Consider the following 20,774-nt stretch of genomic DNA (forward strand, 5'->3'; position numbering starts at 1 on the left):
TCACCTCAATTAAAATATATCATGTAGGCCATTGTGCCCAAGTTTTTGGTGCCATTGATGGGATTTCTTTATTAAGAAATTCTTGTTAGCCCTCATTAAGAAAAGAGTGTGAGGGTAGGGCGTATTCATTGAAATTAGAGAATTCAATGTTCACACCTTTGAGTTGTAAGCTACCTGACAAGAATATGAGGTGCTGCTCCTCCAGTTTGTGTGTAACTCCACTCTGGCAATAGAAGAGGCCATGGACAGAAAGGTTGATATGGGAATGGGAGGAAAAAGATCCAGCAGGCCTTAGCAGACAAAGCACACTTGTTCAGCGAAATGGTCGCTCAGTCTATGCTTGGTCTCACTGATGTAAAGGAAAGCTGTTCCTCCAACTGACAATGCATTTAGTATTTTATAGGTAAATGAGGACAGTTAGAGAAAAATATCCAAAAGAATTTGTTGAATCTATGTGATGTCACATTTCAATTATATTGTTGCAAAAGAGTGTTGATTTTATAATGCCTTTGTTCCTTTCACTCATTCAAGCACCCGAGTCAGAAAAGCTTTACTACATTTCTAAGAATTCTACCCCACTGCTATTTTTATCCAAAGTGTTACCATTATCAATAATTTTATATTTTTCTTACCATATTTGAAATTACCCTTGGCTTCACTCTCCCACTGCCTTTTGTTAGTTTAAAGCATCCATATCAACCTAGTCATTCAATTCACCACGTCACTAAGATGATAGTTAAATTGATGGATATCCCAAAGGAGGGAGTCACTCTCCCTCTCCGGAAGTGGTGTCGGTTCCCATGAAAATAAATCTTTACTTCAGAATCAAACTTTCAGCTGTGCATTTAACCATCTAGCAAGACTGCCCCATGGCAATTATCTGAGATAACATTTTGAAGATTATTATATGGGAATTGCCATATCAATATGGACCCCAGCTTCTTGACCTTTCTCAGCAGAACCTCACTCCTGCAGGACACAAAGTGCTGGAGTAACTCACCAGATCTGGCAGCATCTTTGCAGAACGTCTTCTGACATTTCCGTCACCTCCAACGAGATCCCACCACTAGTCACATCTTCATAGCTCCATCCCTTTCCGGTTTCCACAGAGACCACTCGCTCCACAACTCCTTGGTTCACCCAAACCACCCCTCCCCCAAGGGGAGACAGCAGGAGATGTAACACCTGTTCCTATACCTTCTACCTCTCCTCCATCCAGGAATTCCAACACTTTTCAGATGCGACAGAGGTTCACCTGCACCTCCTCTAACCTCATCTACTACATCCGGTGTCCAAACGTGGACTCCTGTACATTCACAAGGCCAAGCATAGACTCTGAGACATTTTACTGAACACTTGCACTTGGTCTGCCATCGCCGACTGGATCTCCTGGTTGCTAAACCATTTTACTCTCCTTCCCATTCCCATACAGACCTTTCTGCCCTGGGCCTCCTCCATTCTCAGAGTGAGGCAACATGCAAACTGGACAACCATGCCTCATATTCCACTTGGGTAGCTTACAACCCAACTGCATAATAATTGAATTCTTCAATTTTAGGTAGCCTCTTACCAAACCACCCCACACCCCCCATTCTCCTCCACAAACCCCCTCCCTCCATATGCCCCACTGAGACTCCTACCTATTCCTCCCCCCCTACTCCTGCCATTTTCTTGCCTAGCCTCACTATTCTTAACTCTTCAACCATATCTTGCAACTTCTGCTTTTATCCCTGGCCTTTGTTCCAACCATCTGCCTATCAATAAAACCTGATTCGCCTGCATCCACCTATTACCTGCCTGCTCTGCCCTACCTCTCCCCTCTTGTGGCTTTCTTCTCTCCTCCCTACAATCAGTCTGAAGAAGGGTCTCGACCCGAAACTTCACCTTTCCATGTTCTCCAGAGATGCTGCTTGACCTGCTGAGTTACTCCAGCACCTTATGACCGCGGGCGAGGACAGCAGGAGAAGGGAAAGACATTGTGGCCTTCCATCACAGTGAGGAGTGAGAGGACTGGAGGAGACTCAGTGTGATGGATGTTTCTTTGATGGATGTTTCTTTTTTGTGTGTTTTGGGGTTGGGTGGTTTGAGTGCCTGTTTGATGCTTTTATTGTTGGACTGTGTTTTTGGGGGTTTTGGGGTGTGTGATTTGAATGCCTATTTAATGCTTCTATTGTTGGACTGTGTTTTGGGGGGTTTTTGGGGTTGGGTAATTTGGGTGCCTGTTTAGTGCTTTTATTGTTGGACTGTGGGTGATTGAATTAACATTTTGTTCAAGATGGCCGCGCCGTTGTGTTTTGGCTGCCTGCCACTGTATGTTTCTTTTTTTCCTAGTCAGATGTGCAGCACTTTGGTCAACGTGGGTTGTTTTTAAATGTGCTATACAAATAAATTGACTTGACTTGACTTGACTTATGTCCTCTTGTGTGTTAACCAGCATCTGAAGGTCATTGTTTTTACATTTCACTCCTAGATTTATCCAAGTTATTTTACCCACCACTACCTGTTCTTACACAAAATACTAAAATGAATGGGAAGCCAATTTATTCAGGACATTGGACGTCAGAGGCAGTCGCCTGTTCCTAAACCTGGCCCAAGAATATTCCAACTCCAACTAATGTGAGTGGTATGCGGCGCTATTCGAGTTAAATTGAATGCAGTCAACATTTGAACCATTTTTGTTACCATAGCTGCATCTGACAAACACTTTGTTTTTGCATATCACCAACTAACAGGAACGAGTAATTGAATGGCCAATCTTTGGTCTGCAGTTTGCTTTGACTGATTGCTCAAGAGATAAGCCTACCAGCCTGATTAACTACAAACATTTCTTAGCGTTTGTTTTGGAACACGTTTCCTTCCATATTTCTCGGATGCAGCCACAGACAGCCGAATGTTCTGACAAGTTTTGGAAATTATTCTTGTCATCTGTAAATTTCTTGACTCAAACTTCAATAACGGGCATCAATAATCTCAGAAGATAACAAAACAAAGTAGCTGCATAGAAAGGAACTGCAAATGCTAGTTTACACTGAAGATTGACACAAAAAGCTAAAGTAACTCAGTGGGTCAGGCAGCATCTCTGGAGAAAAGGAATAGATGACGTTTCGTGTCGAGACACTTCTTCAGATTGAGAGTCAGGGGAGAGGGAACGATAGCTACAGAAGGAACATAGAACAAATGAATGAAAGATATGTCAAAATGATTAAGGTAAGGTGGAGCCCACGGCGGGTTGGCTTGGGGAAGTTCATAACCAGTTATACGAGGGTATGGGAGAGACAGAGAGAGATGGAAGGGTTACTTGAACTTAGAGTACAAATTAGCTGTTTTCGAAAAATGTACTTACTCCCGGGCTTCTAAACAATTATTTTGCTTGTGCATCACTTTTCCCCATATTCCACTTCTATCTGTGAAAACTCGCTTTTTGGTCGCCAGTCATAAAGAAATAGACATTTGCGACATGTTTCCAGCGAGCTCACTGAGTGTGAAGGAGATGTGTGATTGCGGTGCACTAAATAAATCCTCATTATTGTTTTGCACGAAAGTAGTCTTAAATTGACCTTGGAGGAGGTGCACGGTGTTAAAAAGGCCAAAACACGACAAAAACTTAATTTTATTACAGTTGATCTCAATCGGCTTAATTCTTGTTATTTTCCACGTTGAATCATTTGGTACAAAATGTGGCCAGATAAGCAACGCATTGTTTTACATCTTTGTTGATATTAAAATAATTTTACCTGCCCCAGTTCTTTGTCGTTAGTGATCTCCACGAGAAGGTATTTCCCCGTGGACCCTTGGATAACCCCAAGCCACCAACCGAATGTGGACTGATGTTGTTTGTCTAACTTCTTTCTAAAGTCTACACCATCAGAGCCACGGAGATGGCAACATATCTAACCATTGACCCGAAATACAGCGGCAAGCACGGTCTTTTAAAATTAGGTCTGATATTCACTACAATAATATGGAGTGGGTATAATGAATGTCTTTAAATAGCTTTGTAACATCAATTTCTGGTCGAGTGGGCTTATGATTAAAAACTTTCAACAGTGCATACCGAACACTCCGTTTAAATATGTCCTATATTGTTTGCGAAGGTGCCATCTGAATTGTTCCAAAACACTTTGAGATTATAATTTAGTTTCACATCCTTTCTTTAAATGTTCTCGCAATCGCCCGCCTCCATGGTGAGTAAAATGCATGTGAGCGCCCCTCCTCTGAGCCGAGTCGGTTGGGGAGTTTTGGTGCAGATACAGCTCGCTGCTGATGCTCCACGTCCACGTCCACATCTCTCTCTCTCTCTCTCTCTCTCTCTCTCCCCCACATCCCCCTCCCACCTGCGGACGTTTCCCTGTGTTTGTTATGAAGTGACATCACTCGGGTCCACGCCGAGCCGAGCTGAGCCGAGTCGAGTGTGGAGCTGCTCGTTGCTCGGGTGGGAGACGTCGTGCAAAGCTTGAGTAATATGGCGTCCATAGGAGACTTCGATCCTCTCCACGCCAACATCCCGGCCACGAAAGTGGAGATCACCGTCTCCTGCAGGCAAGTCGCATCCTACAACCCTACAACCCAACCTCCCTCCCTCTCCCTCTGGTGGGGCACTGGGCATGGGGTGTCTTTCGTGATCCACCTCTCCGGGCGGCTGAGTACCCGGGCAAAGTGGTGGTCATGACTTGGACAAAGTCGGTGCATAACTCTCTCTCTCTCTCTCTCGCTGCCTGCCTGCCTGCCTGCATCCACAGCGAGCACGGATGGCTGTCAGAGGTTCCCTCGGGATCTCCAGCAATCCGTTTCCCCTGGTGCCTTCCCGAGCGACTGCTCTTGGAAGTTGAAGGTGTCAAGCTGAGTCTGGGAAAGTTGGCAGGAAAGTATGTCTGAGATGTCGAGGGAAGGGGGAAAGAGACGTTAACTTTACCCATAGGATCCAGGATATATATTTTTGATACGACTGATTATAATAACCCGTCTCATTACCGTGAATGCAGCTCCTGTAATTGAACGTGACCGGGAGGGGGAGAGGGAGGGAGGGAGGGAGGGAGGGAGGGAGTTGAGGGGTGCGTGTTTGTTTGTCCGTCGGGGTGTCAGGCTGGGGAGGGGATGAGGTGGGATGTCCAACCCCCCCTCCCTGTTGGGCATCAATCTGTGATCGAGGCACTGAGGGGATCATCCAGCAAGCGGAGGAATTTCCCTGTTTACAATATTAACCCCTACGCCGCCGGTCTCGCTTTCAAAAGATTAATCGATTTTTGAAATTAAACACATCAGCGTTAAAGTAAATAGGTTGTCAAATTTTAAAAAAACATTTCAACCACCGTGGGCCGGGGTCGTGTAGGGAGAGGGAGAGGGGGGGGGGGGGGGGGCTGTATTTGCAGCGTGAATCAATATTGTCGGTGTATTGCTTCGTAAAGGTGATCTCTCGCACTGATTGTCCCTCGCTGTTTATTTACATGCACGGAAATTATATTATAAACACTTTTTATTAATAATCTAATTATGGCGTACACTGATTTTAAATTCAAAATTGACGAGGAGACATCAAATTATTAATGTAACCAGAATCCCTGATCATTTCTAGTAGGCTTTGGAAGCTGAAGGCTCCCAAATATTGATTTATTTCACCCTAACAATAAATCTGTTAGAAAATCGTCACTTTTTGAAGTCATTGCTTTCTCTGAGGTGGCTGCTCGCTTATGCCCAGGTCAGTTTTTTCGTTTTTCAGACAATAACTTAAGTCAGTTCAGGGAGTGAGGAGAATGAATGGTTGAATGAACTTTACGATACTTTATATCACATGTACCGAGGTACAAAGAAATGCTTTGTTTTGCATACAACCAAGTAAAAATCACGTAGCAGATCTCACCGAGATAGTACACAAGTGTTGCCACATATTGTCGCCGACAAAGGCTGTATCTTTACAAGTTGATGTAACAGTTTTTGATTCTTGTTTCTGCAAGAGTTTGGACAATGGTTCTGTAATGAGACTGGGTTTGGGCTTTATACTCCCTTATCCTGTTAACGAATGCTTGACGATTAGCAAGAGCTACTCCTTAAGCAATACTGGGTCCAGGCCAAATGCAAGTCACGCACCAGTTGGCATAATTACATTTGTAACAGTCACACACCTTCCAACTCTCGTATCGGTTTCACAGACAATGCAACTTTCAGTGAAGAAATTGGTGATCTAAGAATAAATCATTGAAATAATATTTTGTAATTGCAATTAGAGTACCTGTGTATAGTTGAGTGAATCATTTGCATTGCTGAAATACCAGTTTATTATTGAGTACACTCCCTAAATGTACTGCTTCCACTTTACACTCTTGATTTTGTTTGCCAATTGAAGATTTTAATTTACCTGTTCAAACCATCACAATTCTTCAAATGAGGATGCTTCTGGTGCAAAAAAAAAATGTGTTGGAGGAACTCAACCGGTCAGACAGCATCTGTGAAGGGAAATGGGCAGACAACGCCCTGAGTCAGGACCGGAACAACCTTTGTCCATTTTTCTCCAAAGCTGCTGTCTGGCCCACTTAATCTTCCAGCATCTGCAAACCCTTGTGTCTCCAAGTGGGTGGGGAGTTCCAGGACAAAGAAACAGTGAGATTATTTATAGGTCAGAATCTTTTTTGACTTGGTTGGTATTTGCAGGAGATGGTGTACCCATGTGCTCTGGCACATCTTGGTGGTCAAGGTTGTGAGCTTGGGAGATGCTGTGAGAGGTGAACAATTCACAGTGAACATCAGATCCTGGGAAGTGCTATAGTGCAGAGGAACCCAGGAGTGCATGGTTGGCTGTAAGTTGTGTTGCAGGTAGATAAGGTGAAGAAGGCTTTTGGTATTCTGGCTTTCATTAGTCAATGAATTGAGTATAAAAGTTGAGATGTTAAGTTGGTGTCATACAAGATGTTAGTGAGGCCGCACTTTGAGTATTGTGTTCAGTTTTGGTCAGTCTGTTACAGGAAAGATGCCATTAAGCTGGAAAGGGTGCAGAGAAGATTAATGAGGATGTTGCCTGAAGCTAAGAGCCTGAGCTATAGGAGAGATTGAGCAGGCTAGGACTTTATTCCTTGGAATGCAGGAGGCTGAGGGGTGATCTTAAACAGGTGTATAAAATCATAAGGGGAATGGATAGGGAAAGTGAAGTGTCTGCACAAGGGCATATGTTTAAGGGGAAAGATTTTATTGAACCTTGAAGGGGCAACATTTTCACAAAGAGAGTGGTGGGTGTATAGAACGAACTGCCAGAGAAAGTAGTTGAGGCAGGGACAATAACAACATTTGAAAGACATTTAGACAGGAACATGGTTAGGAAGGTTTTGAGGGATATGGGCAGAACATGGGGATATGGCGGAACACGGGAAAATGGAACAAGCTCAGATTGGGCATTTTGGTCAGCATGGATGTGCTTGGCAAAAGGATCCGTTTCTGGGCTCTGATTCTATGTTAGCAACAACGGTGCATATTGTCAGTGGAACACAGCAACCATGGTGCTGTCGGGAAAGAATGTTTTGTGCGTTGGACTTGGAGCCAAACAATTGGCTGCCTTGTTCCTCAGGATTTTGAGAGTTGTACAGTGTTTTATTATTAACCCTGGGATACTTGTGATCTTTTTCTTAATTGTAGAACTGCGTGGCATGAGGTCAACACCTACCCATATAGCTGAGATTTAGACAAATTATTTAAAGTGTCAGATCACAGGCACATATGACCTGCTGACAGTGGCATGGGGTTGCAGTGCATCTCATGGGATCAGTGTATTCAAAAGATGCGTTGCATTTATGAATAATGCAGCTAATTTTAATTTCTAACTTTTAAGCAACGTTCATCATTTTGACAATCTAACAGGAAAATGTTTGCCTTTAGAATGATAATGGAAGCACACACACAATGTAACCCGGATGATAAAACGACCTAAATTGTTTGTTGGATTTGGAGTTATATTTTTGTGCAGCATTCTTAAACATATTTGCAGTTCAGAAACAAAGTTAATGGATCCAAATAACTTGCCAACATTAGGCGACAAGTCCTATGATAATCTTGTCCAATCACTGTGTTAGGATGGGTCCAGTTTGGTATAAATGGTCAATGATGAACAGAATAAAACAAAGAGCAAGAAACGGTAAATTGTCAGAAAGTTGATGTGCAGCACTCAAGCCATAATTTCATCAGCTTGCTGAGATGATATCAGGTACCATAAAGGTTATTTCAGTTTTTGTAAAATTATGCTGTACAATCAGTTTTCCAAAGATATCACAAACTATATCTGCACAATGTTTTGGTGTGCAAGACATGGTGGCATTGAGTGGTGAAGGTGTGTGAGGGTATGTGGTTTGTAAATGTAATATGTTACCAATCTAAACCATGCTGCCATCATCAGTGAGCCATCAACTCGGACTCCAAGATCCCTCTGCACATCTATGCTGTTAAGGGTCTTGCCATGGTCTACTCTCCCCTTACATTCCATCTCCCAAAGAGCAACACCTCACACTTGCTCGGATTAAACTTCAGCTGTCATCTCTCCGCCCAATTCTGCAGCTGATTTACATCCTGCTGTACCCTCTGACAGCCTTCCTCATTGACTGCAACACTTCCAATTTATGTGTAATCAGCCAACTTACTCTCCAACCCATCTATATTTACATCCAGATAATGATAATGAATGAAAGTTAAGACACAAAAGCAGCATTAACCCCTTGCATTTCTGTTGCCTGCTCTGCTGTTTAATTACATTGTGGCTGATCTTTAACTCCTTTCTGGTATTGGGAAAACCCCATGATGTGTGGCTGGTATCTGTTTTTTGGAACAAAACAAATGTGAAAGAATTCTTAGATTGGTGAGAATGATGAGGATACTGATCTCAGCCATGACTCATTACTGAGAATGTACCAATTCGGGATTGTAATCTGTGTGTGGCAAGAATGTGTTCTGAAAATTAAATAGCTCCTTGAATTATTAAATGCTACATTGGTCATGGACTTCATTTGATGAAGTGTCATTCTCACAGTTTATCTAAATTGTGAGAGGCAAAAGGAGAATCACAGTAAAAGGACTAGCTAGGTCCTCTGCTCTACAACCCCAGAGCCCTGCCATTCACTGTGTAGGTACTGTCCTGGTTTGACTTCCCAAAATGCAACACATTGCACTTCTCTGTATTAAACTCCATTAACCATTCCTCAGCCCCCCAGACCAACCGATCAAGATCCTGCTGCAATTTTTTGACAACCATCTTCGCTGTCTACAACACCACCCACTTTAAAGTAATCTGCAAACTTACAAATCATGCCTTGCATGTTCTCATCCAAGTCATAGATATAGATGACAAACAGCAATGGGTCCAGCACCGAATCCTGAGGCACACCACGAGTCACAGGCCTCCAGTCCTAAAAACAACCTTCCACCATCACCCTTCAAATGTTTTAATTGCACCCGCCTTCACAGATTCCATTGGCAGCTCGTTCCATATATGCTCCGCCCTCTGCTTAAAGAAATCCTCCTGGTGTACGCCTCCTTGTCACCTTCTCCTAGCTAGGTAGAATGATCTATTCTACATTTTCCTTCAGCTTCGTCCCCTTTGATCTCTTGTTGTCACACCTTACCCTTCCATATTTCTGTGAGTCCTTATCCCCGGACTCTCAGACTGAAGAAGGGTCTCAAACCAAAATGTCACCCATTTTGCTATCCAGAGATGCTGCCTGTCCTGCTGAGTTACTCTGGTTTAGTTTAGAGATACAGCACAGAAACAGGCCCTTCGGCCCACCGATTCCGCACCGACCAGCGATCACCGCACATTAACACCACCCTAAACACACAAGGGACAATTTTACATTTACCAAGCCAATTAACCTACAAACCTGTATGTCTTTGGAGTGTGGGAGGAAACTGAAGATCTTGGAGAAAACCCACATAGGTCATGGGGAGAACGTACAAACTCCGTCCAGACATGCACCCGGGTCTCTGGTGCTGTAAGGTAGTACCTCTACCGCTACGCCACTGTGCCAGGTTTGATTAAGAATCCAGGTATATTAGTTGCTGCAAGGCTTTCACACGTCACAAAGCCTTTACTCAATGAACACCCATATCATTCTGGCTCAGAATGGCAGCATATTGGAATTGTGGGCAATCCTTACAGATCAGCAATGTAAAATAAGGTTTCTCTCCTATTGAGGGAGAGGCGACTCAGTTTGCTTCTAGAAATTCTTTACTCTGTTTAAATCTGAGGCAGCAAGACTTCTGGCTTTACTGAAGTGTATGCTTTCTCTTTATTCATGAAGTGCTTCGGATGTTGACTTTGCCATGAGAAACAAAGATGCAAGTGGGATAATCTGAATGTGAAAATGTAGTCAATGATTACTGTCATCACTGATTTTCTTTATGAGCATGAATGCCTCAGAGATGCAAATTGCTTTCTTGGTCCTTTCCAGAGTTTTGTTGACTCAACGTTAGTTTATGAGGGAAATAATTTCATGGGAACATTTCTGTGTGAGCAGCAACATCTTTTTCAGATAACTTGCCTGTTTGGTTGATCTGATAGCTTTTCCTATTTAATTGTACCTATTTTACTGGCGCTGAGTGAATTTAATTGGATTGCTCTTTGAAATCTGGCACTTAAGATTATCCGTACTCAGTGATCAGATAGTCTGATGGTTCTGGGATCACTTTTACATTTATTCCTTGAATTAATTTCTGTTTTAATTATGTGATCATTCAATCATTGACAAATATAAATTGATAATTATTCTCGCAAAAACTTATTGCGGGATAAATATTTATTTTTACTTTCAGTCTGGTGACCGCATTTCTAGTGAAAAAATTGAAGGTTTCTGGACTCGGCAAAATTTTAAGCCTTTGCTAAAATCCACCTTTAATTGACTGGGGTATCTGGAGCCATGGCTGTCTATTAAAGACTGAGATATGAAGGAATTCCTCCTTGTATTGGATAGTAAACCTTTTATATGGCATTGGGTTCAAGCTTGGTCACTGAGCGTATTCCAGACAGAGATGGGTAACTTTTTAGATATTAAAGGAATCTTGGTACAGGTATATAAAGTTAGTTCAGGAAAATACTGCCTATATAAAAGTTTATCCATGTTCAACTTTATTTTGCACGAAACGTTATTCACATTATTCCCTTTATCATGTACCTGTACACTATGGTTGGCTCAATTGTAATCATGTATTGTCTTTTGGCTGACTGGTTAGCACGCAACAAAAACTTTTCACTGTACCTCTCTACGTGACAATAAACTAAACTCAACTTGAATGGTAGGCAGATACAAAGAACCAAATAATCTACTCCTGCTTTGCTTTTTCACATTCCGGTCGGTCATGCTGGGAAAGACAGAGAAGCGTCTTTGATTCTTGACATGACATTGCTTGTCACAGGTTTGCACTGAGACTGGATCAGTTGTGCATCCGTTGGTTAGTGTCATGATTTACATGTCGTCATAAAGCAGATGCAAGACGGAAGTGAATTTTTGCAGACAGCCAACTTTGTAAAGAGGATTTTCCACAATCCCTCTTGACTGATTCAAAGCCTTGTCTTGAAAATGGTATGTATTGTGGTTGATGCTGGTCTGTGAGTTTCTTTTGGAGTTGATGAGCAGTGAGGTTCATGTCGACTGTGCTTCTAGATGGGCAGAATCTACATTGCAATTCATAGAGCAGCTGTTTGGCAAATTAGTGGATGCAGTTTTGGAGGACTTTGGCAATAGTTTCCCCCTTGGCAGCAGCATGGAGAACTTTCCATGACCACAATTGCATTTGTCTCTTTTCCACATCCAAATGATTACAACATTTCTATGGTCACTGATACATTCTTCTCCTTCCAGAATGGGAGATGAGGCTGTGAGGCACATGGCTGGGATTGGGTGTGGAGGTGGTGCTGGCTCGAAGGGCCGAATGGCCTACTTCTGCACCTATTGTCTATTGTCTGTTGTCTATTGCTGGGAAAACCATGCTCAGCCAAAGCACACTGTGGAAATCTCAGTTCTGGAGAGTGAGGGAGGGAGGACTGGGGAGGTTGGTGAAATAGGAGCAGAGAAAATGGGGAAGGCAGAGAGCAACAGCCAGAGAAAAGAGAGAGCAGGAGGTTCCCAGTGCAGGAAGGGAAGGTGGAGCAGAGACACAGCAAGCTTCAGTGTCCTAATTTTATTTGTGTTTCTTTGTTTATCTTTGATTAATCCTTGCTGTAATTTTTATATCAATAAGTAAGGTTTGAGGCCGCTATTGTAAGAATCCTTCAAGAAACTGGGTTATCTCCAATTTTCTACCACAAAGCATATATATTTTTGTCATTACAAACAACTTGATGTTGGACATTTCATTTCATGAAGCGAGATATATTTTTTTGTGTTGAACAAGGGAATCTTCTCAACAGTCTTTCTGAATACCGGATATAAAGATGTTATTAATAACATGCTTAATTTATATTTTCCAGTAGTTTCAAATATATTTTTAGCAAGTGATTACATGAAACACCAGCAATTGCATTAAAGATTTCACAGATTCTGGCAGACTGAGAGTCCCGAATGAACAAATACACTTGATGTCAAACTGTCCTTGGGTTAATGATAGTGCCCGCTGCTGTTAATTCCTTTATTCATAAATCTTAAACTGTGAGCAACACAAAATTGCATTCATCTGCTGTTTCAAGCAATGGAGAGCAAGCATATTAACCAGAACCTTTTTTGAAAGAGTTATAACCAGGTATACAAATAAAGATCGGCTAATGCCTATTTTCGGTTGGAAATATATACCCAATTTGGAATGATGCAGGAGTATGGTAAATGGATTTTAATGTCAGTTAACCCAACAACCTACCCATATTGTGATGTAGGAGGAAACCAGAGCTTTACCGTATGGACACTGAATTTTCTAATTTTCGTAACTATCCTACAAACAACACCCCCTCCCTTCCTGTCCCCCACCCATTTAACCATCTCTTCCCTGTGCTCCACGTACATTTGCTCCTAGTTCTGCCCTCTGCTCGTCCCACTCTCTTCTACATTCCTTCCTCCGGCTTCACAATTTGCTCCTCTTCTATCCTTATCTCCTTATCTCACACCTTTTGTCTTTTCTGGCCTCTGTCCAACCACCTGCCAATCAAAAACACTCCACACATGTATCCACCTATCACTCGCTAGGTCTTCTCCTCCCCTCACTTTTCTTCCAGCTTTTTTCAACGCCACATAATCAGTCTGATCCAAAGCGCCACCTATCCATGATCTCCAGAGGAGCTGCCTGAACGGTGGAGTTACTCCAGCACTTTGTGTCTTTTTTTGTAAACCAACATCTGCAGCTCCTCGTATCGCACCCAGAGGAACCGTGGTGGTCACTAGCGGAATGTGCAAACATCACACAGACGGCCCAGGTGGCCAGAAGTGGACACTGGAGCTTCAAGGCAGCAGCTCTGTTAACTGTGCCTCTGCTCTGTCCATAATCTTTAAGTTTACTCTGCTATTTACATACCATGAAGCCATGGCCCAAGATTTGAACTGGATATAAAAGATCTATAGCACTTCTGAAACAGAATAGTTGAGCTGGCCCAGTCTCTCCTGCCAAATATTTATCTGTTGGGCAACAGCACAGAAACATATTATTAGGTTTTGATAATATTGTCCTTTGTGGGGAGCTTGCCCTACAAAACAAAACAGCATTGTTTTTTTTATTACATCAGTGAGTGTATTTCTTTAGAAGCACTTAGTAGACTACAAATTGCTCTGGGATGTCTTGAATTTGCAAAGGATATTATATATTAGCGTGTCCTCCTTTAATGCTGTGATTATTAACATGGTGACCCAAATTGAGTTGGCTGCGCGCGGTGATTGTAAGGGAACCTCCAGCATTTGGTTGCCTGCAATACGTCTGGGATATGACTTTGTCTGTGTGGCACTATTGTAAACCCAGAATGTGTTGAATGACAGATGCTGGCACATCTGCTCTGCTCCGCTCCATTACAGAACGTCACATGCTGGGGATTCTCCAGTGATCACACAGGGGAATGCAGCCTGACATTCCCATGTCAGCCAGACCTGGGGTGGGATGGGAGTTCTCGTTCTCTTGAGTTAGAATTCTTGACCTTGGGATTAGATAGAAAAAGATGAATGCAGTTCTAGGAAGTCCATTTCATATGGTGGGCATTCTACGTGTAATTAAAATATTCTCAATATCAATCCTGGTACTACCTTTAACAATGAATTTCCTCAGCTCTAACTAGTTACATTCCACATATGTTTAGAGAGATACAGCGCGGAAACAGGCCCTTTCGGCCCACCAGGTCCATGCCGACCAGCGATCCCCGCACATTAACAGCATCCTATACCCACTAGGGACAATTTTTACATTTACCATTCCAATTAACCTACATACCTGTACGTCTTTGGAGTATGGGAGGAAACCGAAGACTTTGGAGAACACCTACGCAGGTCAAGGGGAGAATGTACAAACTCCGTACAGACAGCACTCGTGGTCGGGATCGAACCCGGGTCTCTGGGGCTGCATTCGCTGTAAGGCAGCAACTGTACCGCTGCGCCACCGTGCAGCCCATATGCAACTTCTATTTCCATAACAGCTCAAACAAGTCTGACCCTCGCCTTTCCTTTGGGTGAAAAATCCATGTTCTGCCTGTCCTTGTAACTTAAATATTTGATGGTTCAGTTCTCCAGACACTTTTCCACACTACCTTCACTGTTTGAAAATCTCTCATGCCAACCAGATCTGTTTACACTATTCATGCGTGATCTCTGCTTCCTCTGAATTGTATTCAGCTGTTTTGGCCGTGTTGTTCGACATTTTGCCCTTGTTCATGCTTTGCATTTGGAGAACATGGTGGGCATTAGGTTTCTCTGTTTCCATCTTACTTCATATTGCACCATTTCAACACTACATCGCTCTTTGTGAAGTGTTCCACAGGCGACCCCCATGTTATAGGTATAGCAAATTGGGTATAGCAAATTTGACATAACACAATCCAAAAATCTCAAATATGAACATAGAAACATAGAAAATAGGTGCAGGAGGAGGCCATTCGGCCCTTCAAGCCAGCACCACCATTCATTGTGATCATGGCTGATCATCCACAATCAATAACTCGTGCCTGCCTTCTCCCCATATCCCTTGATTCCACTAGCCCCAAGAGCTCTATCTAACTCTCTCTTAAATCCACCCAGTGCTTTGGCTTCCACTGCCCTCTGTGGCAGAGAATTCCACAAATTCACAACTCTCTGGGTGAAAAAGTTACTTTTCGCCTCAGTTTTAAATGGCCTTCCCTTTATTCTAAGACTGTGGCCCCTAAAATGTCACTCTCACAAAATTCATATAAATAAGTAAATAAAAATGTCTTCATACATGTGCAAATAATGTGATTTTGTGTTATGGGAAATCGCGATATCAATAGTCAATCAATCCGCTTACTAGGTCAGGTCTGGACTAGATATGGTCCGCTTACTAGGAACGCCGTCCACTTGTCATTATGGGGTTACTTGCATTTTGTATCTACCTCTAAATGGGATAATGTAGATTGTATTTTCATTTGATTAGCTCATTCTAAAATTAGTAATCAATTCATAGTTTGCAAAAACAGATTAATTTGTGTTTTGTTTCTGAAAGTCATTTTAAACATTGTCATTGTTTCCTATCCTTCAGCCAATTTCTTAATCATTCCCAGCGTTTACCTCAAATCCCCAAAGCCTTGAGCCTTCCAATTTGAGCTCTATCAATTTGCACAAGGAAACTCACATAGAATCATACAGCATGGAAACAGGCCCTTTGGCCCAAATTGGCCATGCCAATCAAGATGCCCCATATACCTGTCCAATTGCTTTTTAAAATGTTATTGTTCCTGCCTCAACTACTTCCGTATACCGTCTCTCGTTCCAAATACCCATAACCATTCATATACCTGTCCAATTGTTTTTTTTAATGTTATAGTTCCTGCCTCAACTACCTCTGTATACCGTCTCTCGTTCCAAATACCCATAACCCTCTGTGTGAAAATGGTACCCCTCAGGTTCCTATGAAATCATTCCCCCCTCACCTTAAACCTATGTGCCCTGTTCTTGATCCCCTTACTCCAAGTAAAATATGTGCATTTACCCTATCTCCCACACAATCTAATACACCTCTATAAGATCCTCCTGTACTCCAAGGAATAACACCCCATCCTGCCCCACCTCTCCCTATAGCTCAGGAGCTCAAGTCTGGGCAACATAAATCTTCTCTGCTCTCTTTCTAGCTTCACACATAGGCCCCATTTCTTAAATGGGTGAGGTGTTTCCTCATTGATGCATTGTGTTGGTCATTGATGAATATGGAGGCAAGGACTCAAGAATGAAAAGGCAAAAACAAAGCAGGAACTGGAAATCTGAAATGAAAATATTAAAAATTGGAAGTACTTAGCAAGTTGGGGAGAATCTGTGGAGATAGAAACAGTTAACACTTCAGGTCAATAACCTTTTCATCAAAATAAATACTGCATGACTTTCAAAGGATTTCAGTATTTTCTGTTTCTATTTGAGGAGGAGATTCCCATAGAACATTTTAACATTTGTGATGCAAGAGTCATTGAGTCATGTAGCATGGAAACAGGCCCTTCGGCCCAACTTGTCCATACCAATCAGGATGCCCCATTTAAACTAGTTCCACTTGCCCATGTTTAGCCCATATCCGTCCTAACCCTTTTGTACCCATGTACCTGTCCAAGTGTCTTTTAGATGCTGTTCTACTTCAATGTCCTCTGGCAGTTTGTTTCATATACAGATCATCCAAAGGGTGTTGAGAAATGAGTAACCTACAAGAATAGTGTTTCCAGAGAAATGCTGTTGATCCCATGGTCCATAATTCCAGATCCAGCATCTGCAGCCTTTTATATCCCAGAGATGCTCTTGCTCTTATTGTACTGATTCCATCTTGTACTTCCAGCAACTTACGGGGCAAATGGTTGTTATTTAATTAAAAGGTAGGTACGTCTCAGCTAACTGTTTTTTTACAGATCTGAACAATCGTGCACGTTTCAGTCATGTAAAAGGTTAATGACTAAAGCAATTATCTATGTTGCTCAATGCAAAATCAAGGTACATTTATTAAATTTTATATAGACACAAAATGCTGGAGTAACTCAGCGGGATAAACGGCATCTCTGGATAGAAGGAATGGGTCACTTTTTGGGTCACAACCTTTTTTCAGAGTGAGGTCAGTCTGAAGAAAGGTCTTGACCCAAATCATCACCCATTCCTTCTGTCCAGAGTTGCTGCCTGACCCGCTGAGTTACTCTAGCATTTTGTGTCTATCTTCAGTATAAACCAGCATCTGCAGTTCCTTCCTACACATTTATTAAGTCTTACTTTAGTTTTGGTGCTGTGTAAAGAACAACATGTTTCTGGCACATCTTTCACTCTGCTTCACTATATTTAGTAAATATTTAAAAAATAATTGCAGGATACTTCAAAAGCTTTTGAATACTTAATTAAATGGTAATCTACTCACATCAGCGGTAGGGAAACTATTGCAGAGAATTAATCGAGATAGGATTTATTCCCAATTAAAAATAGTCAACATAGCTTTGTGTGTGGCAGGTCATGTCTTACTAACTTGATTGAGTTTTTTGAGGAGGTGAAAAAGGAGATTGATGAAGATAGGGCAATGTATGTTGTATACACGTGGATTTCAGTAAGGCTTTTGATCAAGTTCCTCGTGGTAGGAGGATCTAGAAGATGAAGATGTATGAGATTCACGATGACTTGGTCATATGGATTCAGAACTGGCTTATTCATAGAAGATAGTGTTGTGGTGAAATATAAATAGTCTGGCTGGAGGTCTGTGACCAGTGGAGTTCCACAGGGATCTGTGCTGGGACCACTGCTGTTTGTGATATATATAAATGACCTAGAAGTAAATGCAGATAGGTTAGTGAGTAGGTTTGCTGACGACGCCAAAATTGGAGGAGTTGCAGGCAGTGAGGAATGCTGTCAGAAGATACAGCCGGATATGGATCAGCTGCAGAAGTGGACGGAGAAATGGCAGATAGAGTTTAATCGGATCAAGTGTGAAGTGTTGCAGTTTGGGAAGTTAAATGTAAGGAGAGAGTATATAGTAATGGCACGACCCTTAACGGCATTGAAGTGCAGAGCGATCTTGGAGTACAAGTTCATGACTTATTGAAGGTGGCAGCACAATTAGATAGGATGGTTAAGAAGGTGTATGGTTTGCTTCCCTTCATTGTTGGGGCATTGAAGATAAGAGTGGGGAAGTCATGACGCTGTTCTTTAGGACTGGATAGTCTGCAGTTCTAGTTGTCTCATTACAAGAAAGATGTGAAGGCTTTGGAGAGGGTGCAGAGGAGGTTTTACCAGAATGCTGCCTGGATTAGAGGGTTTCCGCTACAGGGAGAGGTAGGGTAGACTTGGATTGTTTTCTTTGGAATGGCGAAGGTTGAGGGGAGAATGTAGACTGTAGAGATACAGTGTGGAAAAAGGCACTGCGGCCCACCGGGTCTGGGACCACCAGCGATCACCCTGTACACTAGTACTATCCTTGGCACAACTGTACACTACTACAAACTTGGCACAATTTTGAATTCTACAAACCTGTATGTCTTGAAGAGTGGGAGGAAACCGGAGCACCTGGAGAAAACCCACATGGTCACAGGGAGAACGTTCAAACTCGGTAAAGACGGCAGCAGTGGTTGGGATTGATTCTGGGTCTCTGGCCCTGTAAGGCAGCAACACTACCGCTGCTCCATTGTGCCGCCCTATTACTACAATATAGGGCAATATAGGACCATGACTTGATAGAATTATATAAAATTATGAGAGACATAGGTAGGGTAGATAGTCAGAAGCTTTTTCTTAGGGTGGAAATGTCCAAGTTTAGGGGGCATAGCTATAAGGTGAGAGGGGGAAAGTTTAAGGGAGATGTGCGAGGCAAATATTTTTACATAGAGCGTGGTGGAGGCATGGAATTCATTGACAGGGTGTTTGTGGAGGAGAGATACAATACTGGCATTTAACAGGCTTTTAGAAGGGCACATGGAAGTGCAGGGAATTGAGGGATATGGTCATGTGCAGGTAGGTGAGATCAGTTCAACTTGGCATCATGTTCGGAACAAACATTGTGGCCAAAGGGCCCACTCCTGTGCTGTACTGTTCTATGCTTTTTGTTCTATGTCCTGCACTATGGTAATCTACTTTATGCTGGATCCACTTCAGGAATGTGCTGAGAACAGTTGCCCCCTTTAGTTTACTCTTTGGTTCATCACACATCTTTTCATTCTCTGTGGAGGTAATACTGTAAACCAACGCACAAATTGCTGAAATACTCAGCAGCTCTGACTGAAGTTCTTGGCTTTGTTTTGCATTCTTGATTCTAAGTAAAACAGATTCAGAATTTAAGTAGCACTTTAAAGAGTTGAATACATAATCCAAACTCGCTTTCCAGGGCAGTACCAAGAAGAATGCTGCATTGTGTTTCAGTTGAAACGTTAACCCGAAGCATATCGGGTATCATGTATGAGCATAAAAGATATAATGGCAATGATGTAAATATAAATTAGTTGCTGCACTTCTTACAGTGGCAATGTTTCATATATCTGGCTCTGAAATTCATTGTGCCCTGCGATTGTGAAAGGTGTTGTTTAAATCAGACTTATTTTAAGGATTATTGGTACTTGCTGTTGAGATGTTGATTTATCCTTTACAATATGGACATGGTAAATTTAATCAAATTAATGGCACAATAGGTTTTTTTCTTGGCTGTTGCTGATGGTAATTATTTTGTCACAATTGATGGTGCAATTATCAAATCTTTGTTCAGAGTCGACCATAAATAACGTAATGCAATGCAACAACTGGGGCTGTGAGGATGTGCCAGACCTCCCTCCAGACATCTGTAAACGTTGCAACGTAGGAGTGATTAGGAAGTCTCTTAAAATACTCATTGAAATTAGCACATTTCTATTTTTTCCTCTTTTGTACAGAAGGACTGTTATGAAACAATCAGGACCTTAGGGCAGCACAGCAGCACAGTTGCTGCCTTACAGTGCCAGGGACCCAGATTTGATCCAGAGTTCGGGTGTTGTCTGTACGGAGTATGTACATTTACCCTGTGACCGCGCGGGTTCTCTCCGGGTGCTCTGGTTTCCTCCCACATTCCAAAGACGTGCAGGTTTGTAGATTAATTAGCTTCTGTAAATTGTCCCTAGAGTATAGGATAGAAATATGTATGGGGTTAGACAATAGACAATAGGTGCAGGAGTAGGCCATTTGACCCTTCGAGCCAGCACCACCATTCAATGTGATCATGGCTGATCATTCTCAATCAGTACCCCTTTCCTGCCTTCTCCCCATACCCCTGACTCCGCTATCCTGAAGAGCTCTATCTAGCTCTCTCTTGAATGCATTCAGAGATTTGGCCTCCACTGCCTTCTGAGGCAGAGAATTCCACAGATTTACAACTCTCTGAATGAAAAAGTTTTTCCTCATCTCGTTCTAAATGGCCTACCCCTTATTCTTAAACTGTGGCCCCTGGTTCTGGACTTCCCCAACATTGGGAACATGTTTCCTGCCTCTAACATGTCCAACCCCTTAATAATCTTATATGTTTCGATAAGATCCCCTCTCATCCTTCTAAATTCCAGTGTATACAAGACTAGTCGCTCCAGTCTTTCAACATATGTCAGTCCCGCCATTCCGGGAATTAACCTAGTAAACCTCAAACGCCCTCAATCGCAAGAATATTCTTACTCAAATTTGGAGACCAAAACTGCACACAGTACTCCAGGTGTG

General features: G+C 42.4%; 1 protein-coding gene across 4 annotated transcripts in view; it reads left to right on the forward strand.

The window, feature by feature from the left end:
* Nucleotides 1-4,252: 4,252 nt before the first annotated feature.
* The window catches only part of LOC144604959 (copine-8), a 193,991-nt gene continuing 177,469 nt past the window's right edge, over nt 4,253-20,774 (forward strand). For all 4 annotated transcript variants that reach the window (XM_078419884.1, XM_078419881.1, XM_078419883.1 and 1 more), the window contains exon 1: nt 4,253-4,539. In XM_078419884.1, the coding sequence (XP_078276010.1) occupies nt 4,463-4,539 (77 nt within the window). In that variant the 5' untranslated portion in view covers nt 4,253-4,462. The remainder of the gene's footprint in view (nt 4,540-20,774) is intronic.

This window comes from Rhinoraja longicauda, chromosome 23, assembly GCF_053455715.1.
Source record: "Rhinoraja longicauda isolate Sanriku21f chromosome 23, sRhiLon1.1, whole genome shotgun sequence".
Lineage (NCBI taxonomy): Eukaryota > Metazoa > Chordata > Chondrichthyes > Rajiformes > Arhynchobatidae > Rhinoraja > Rhinoraja longicauda.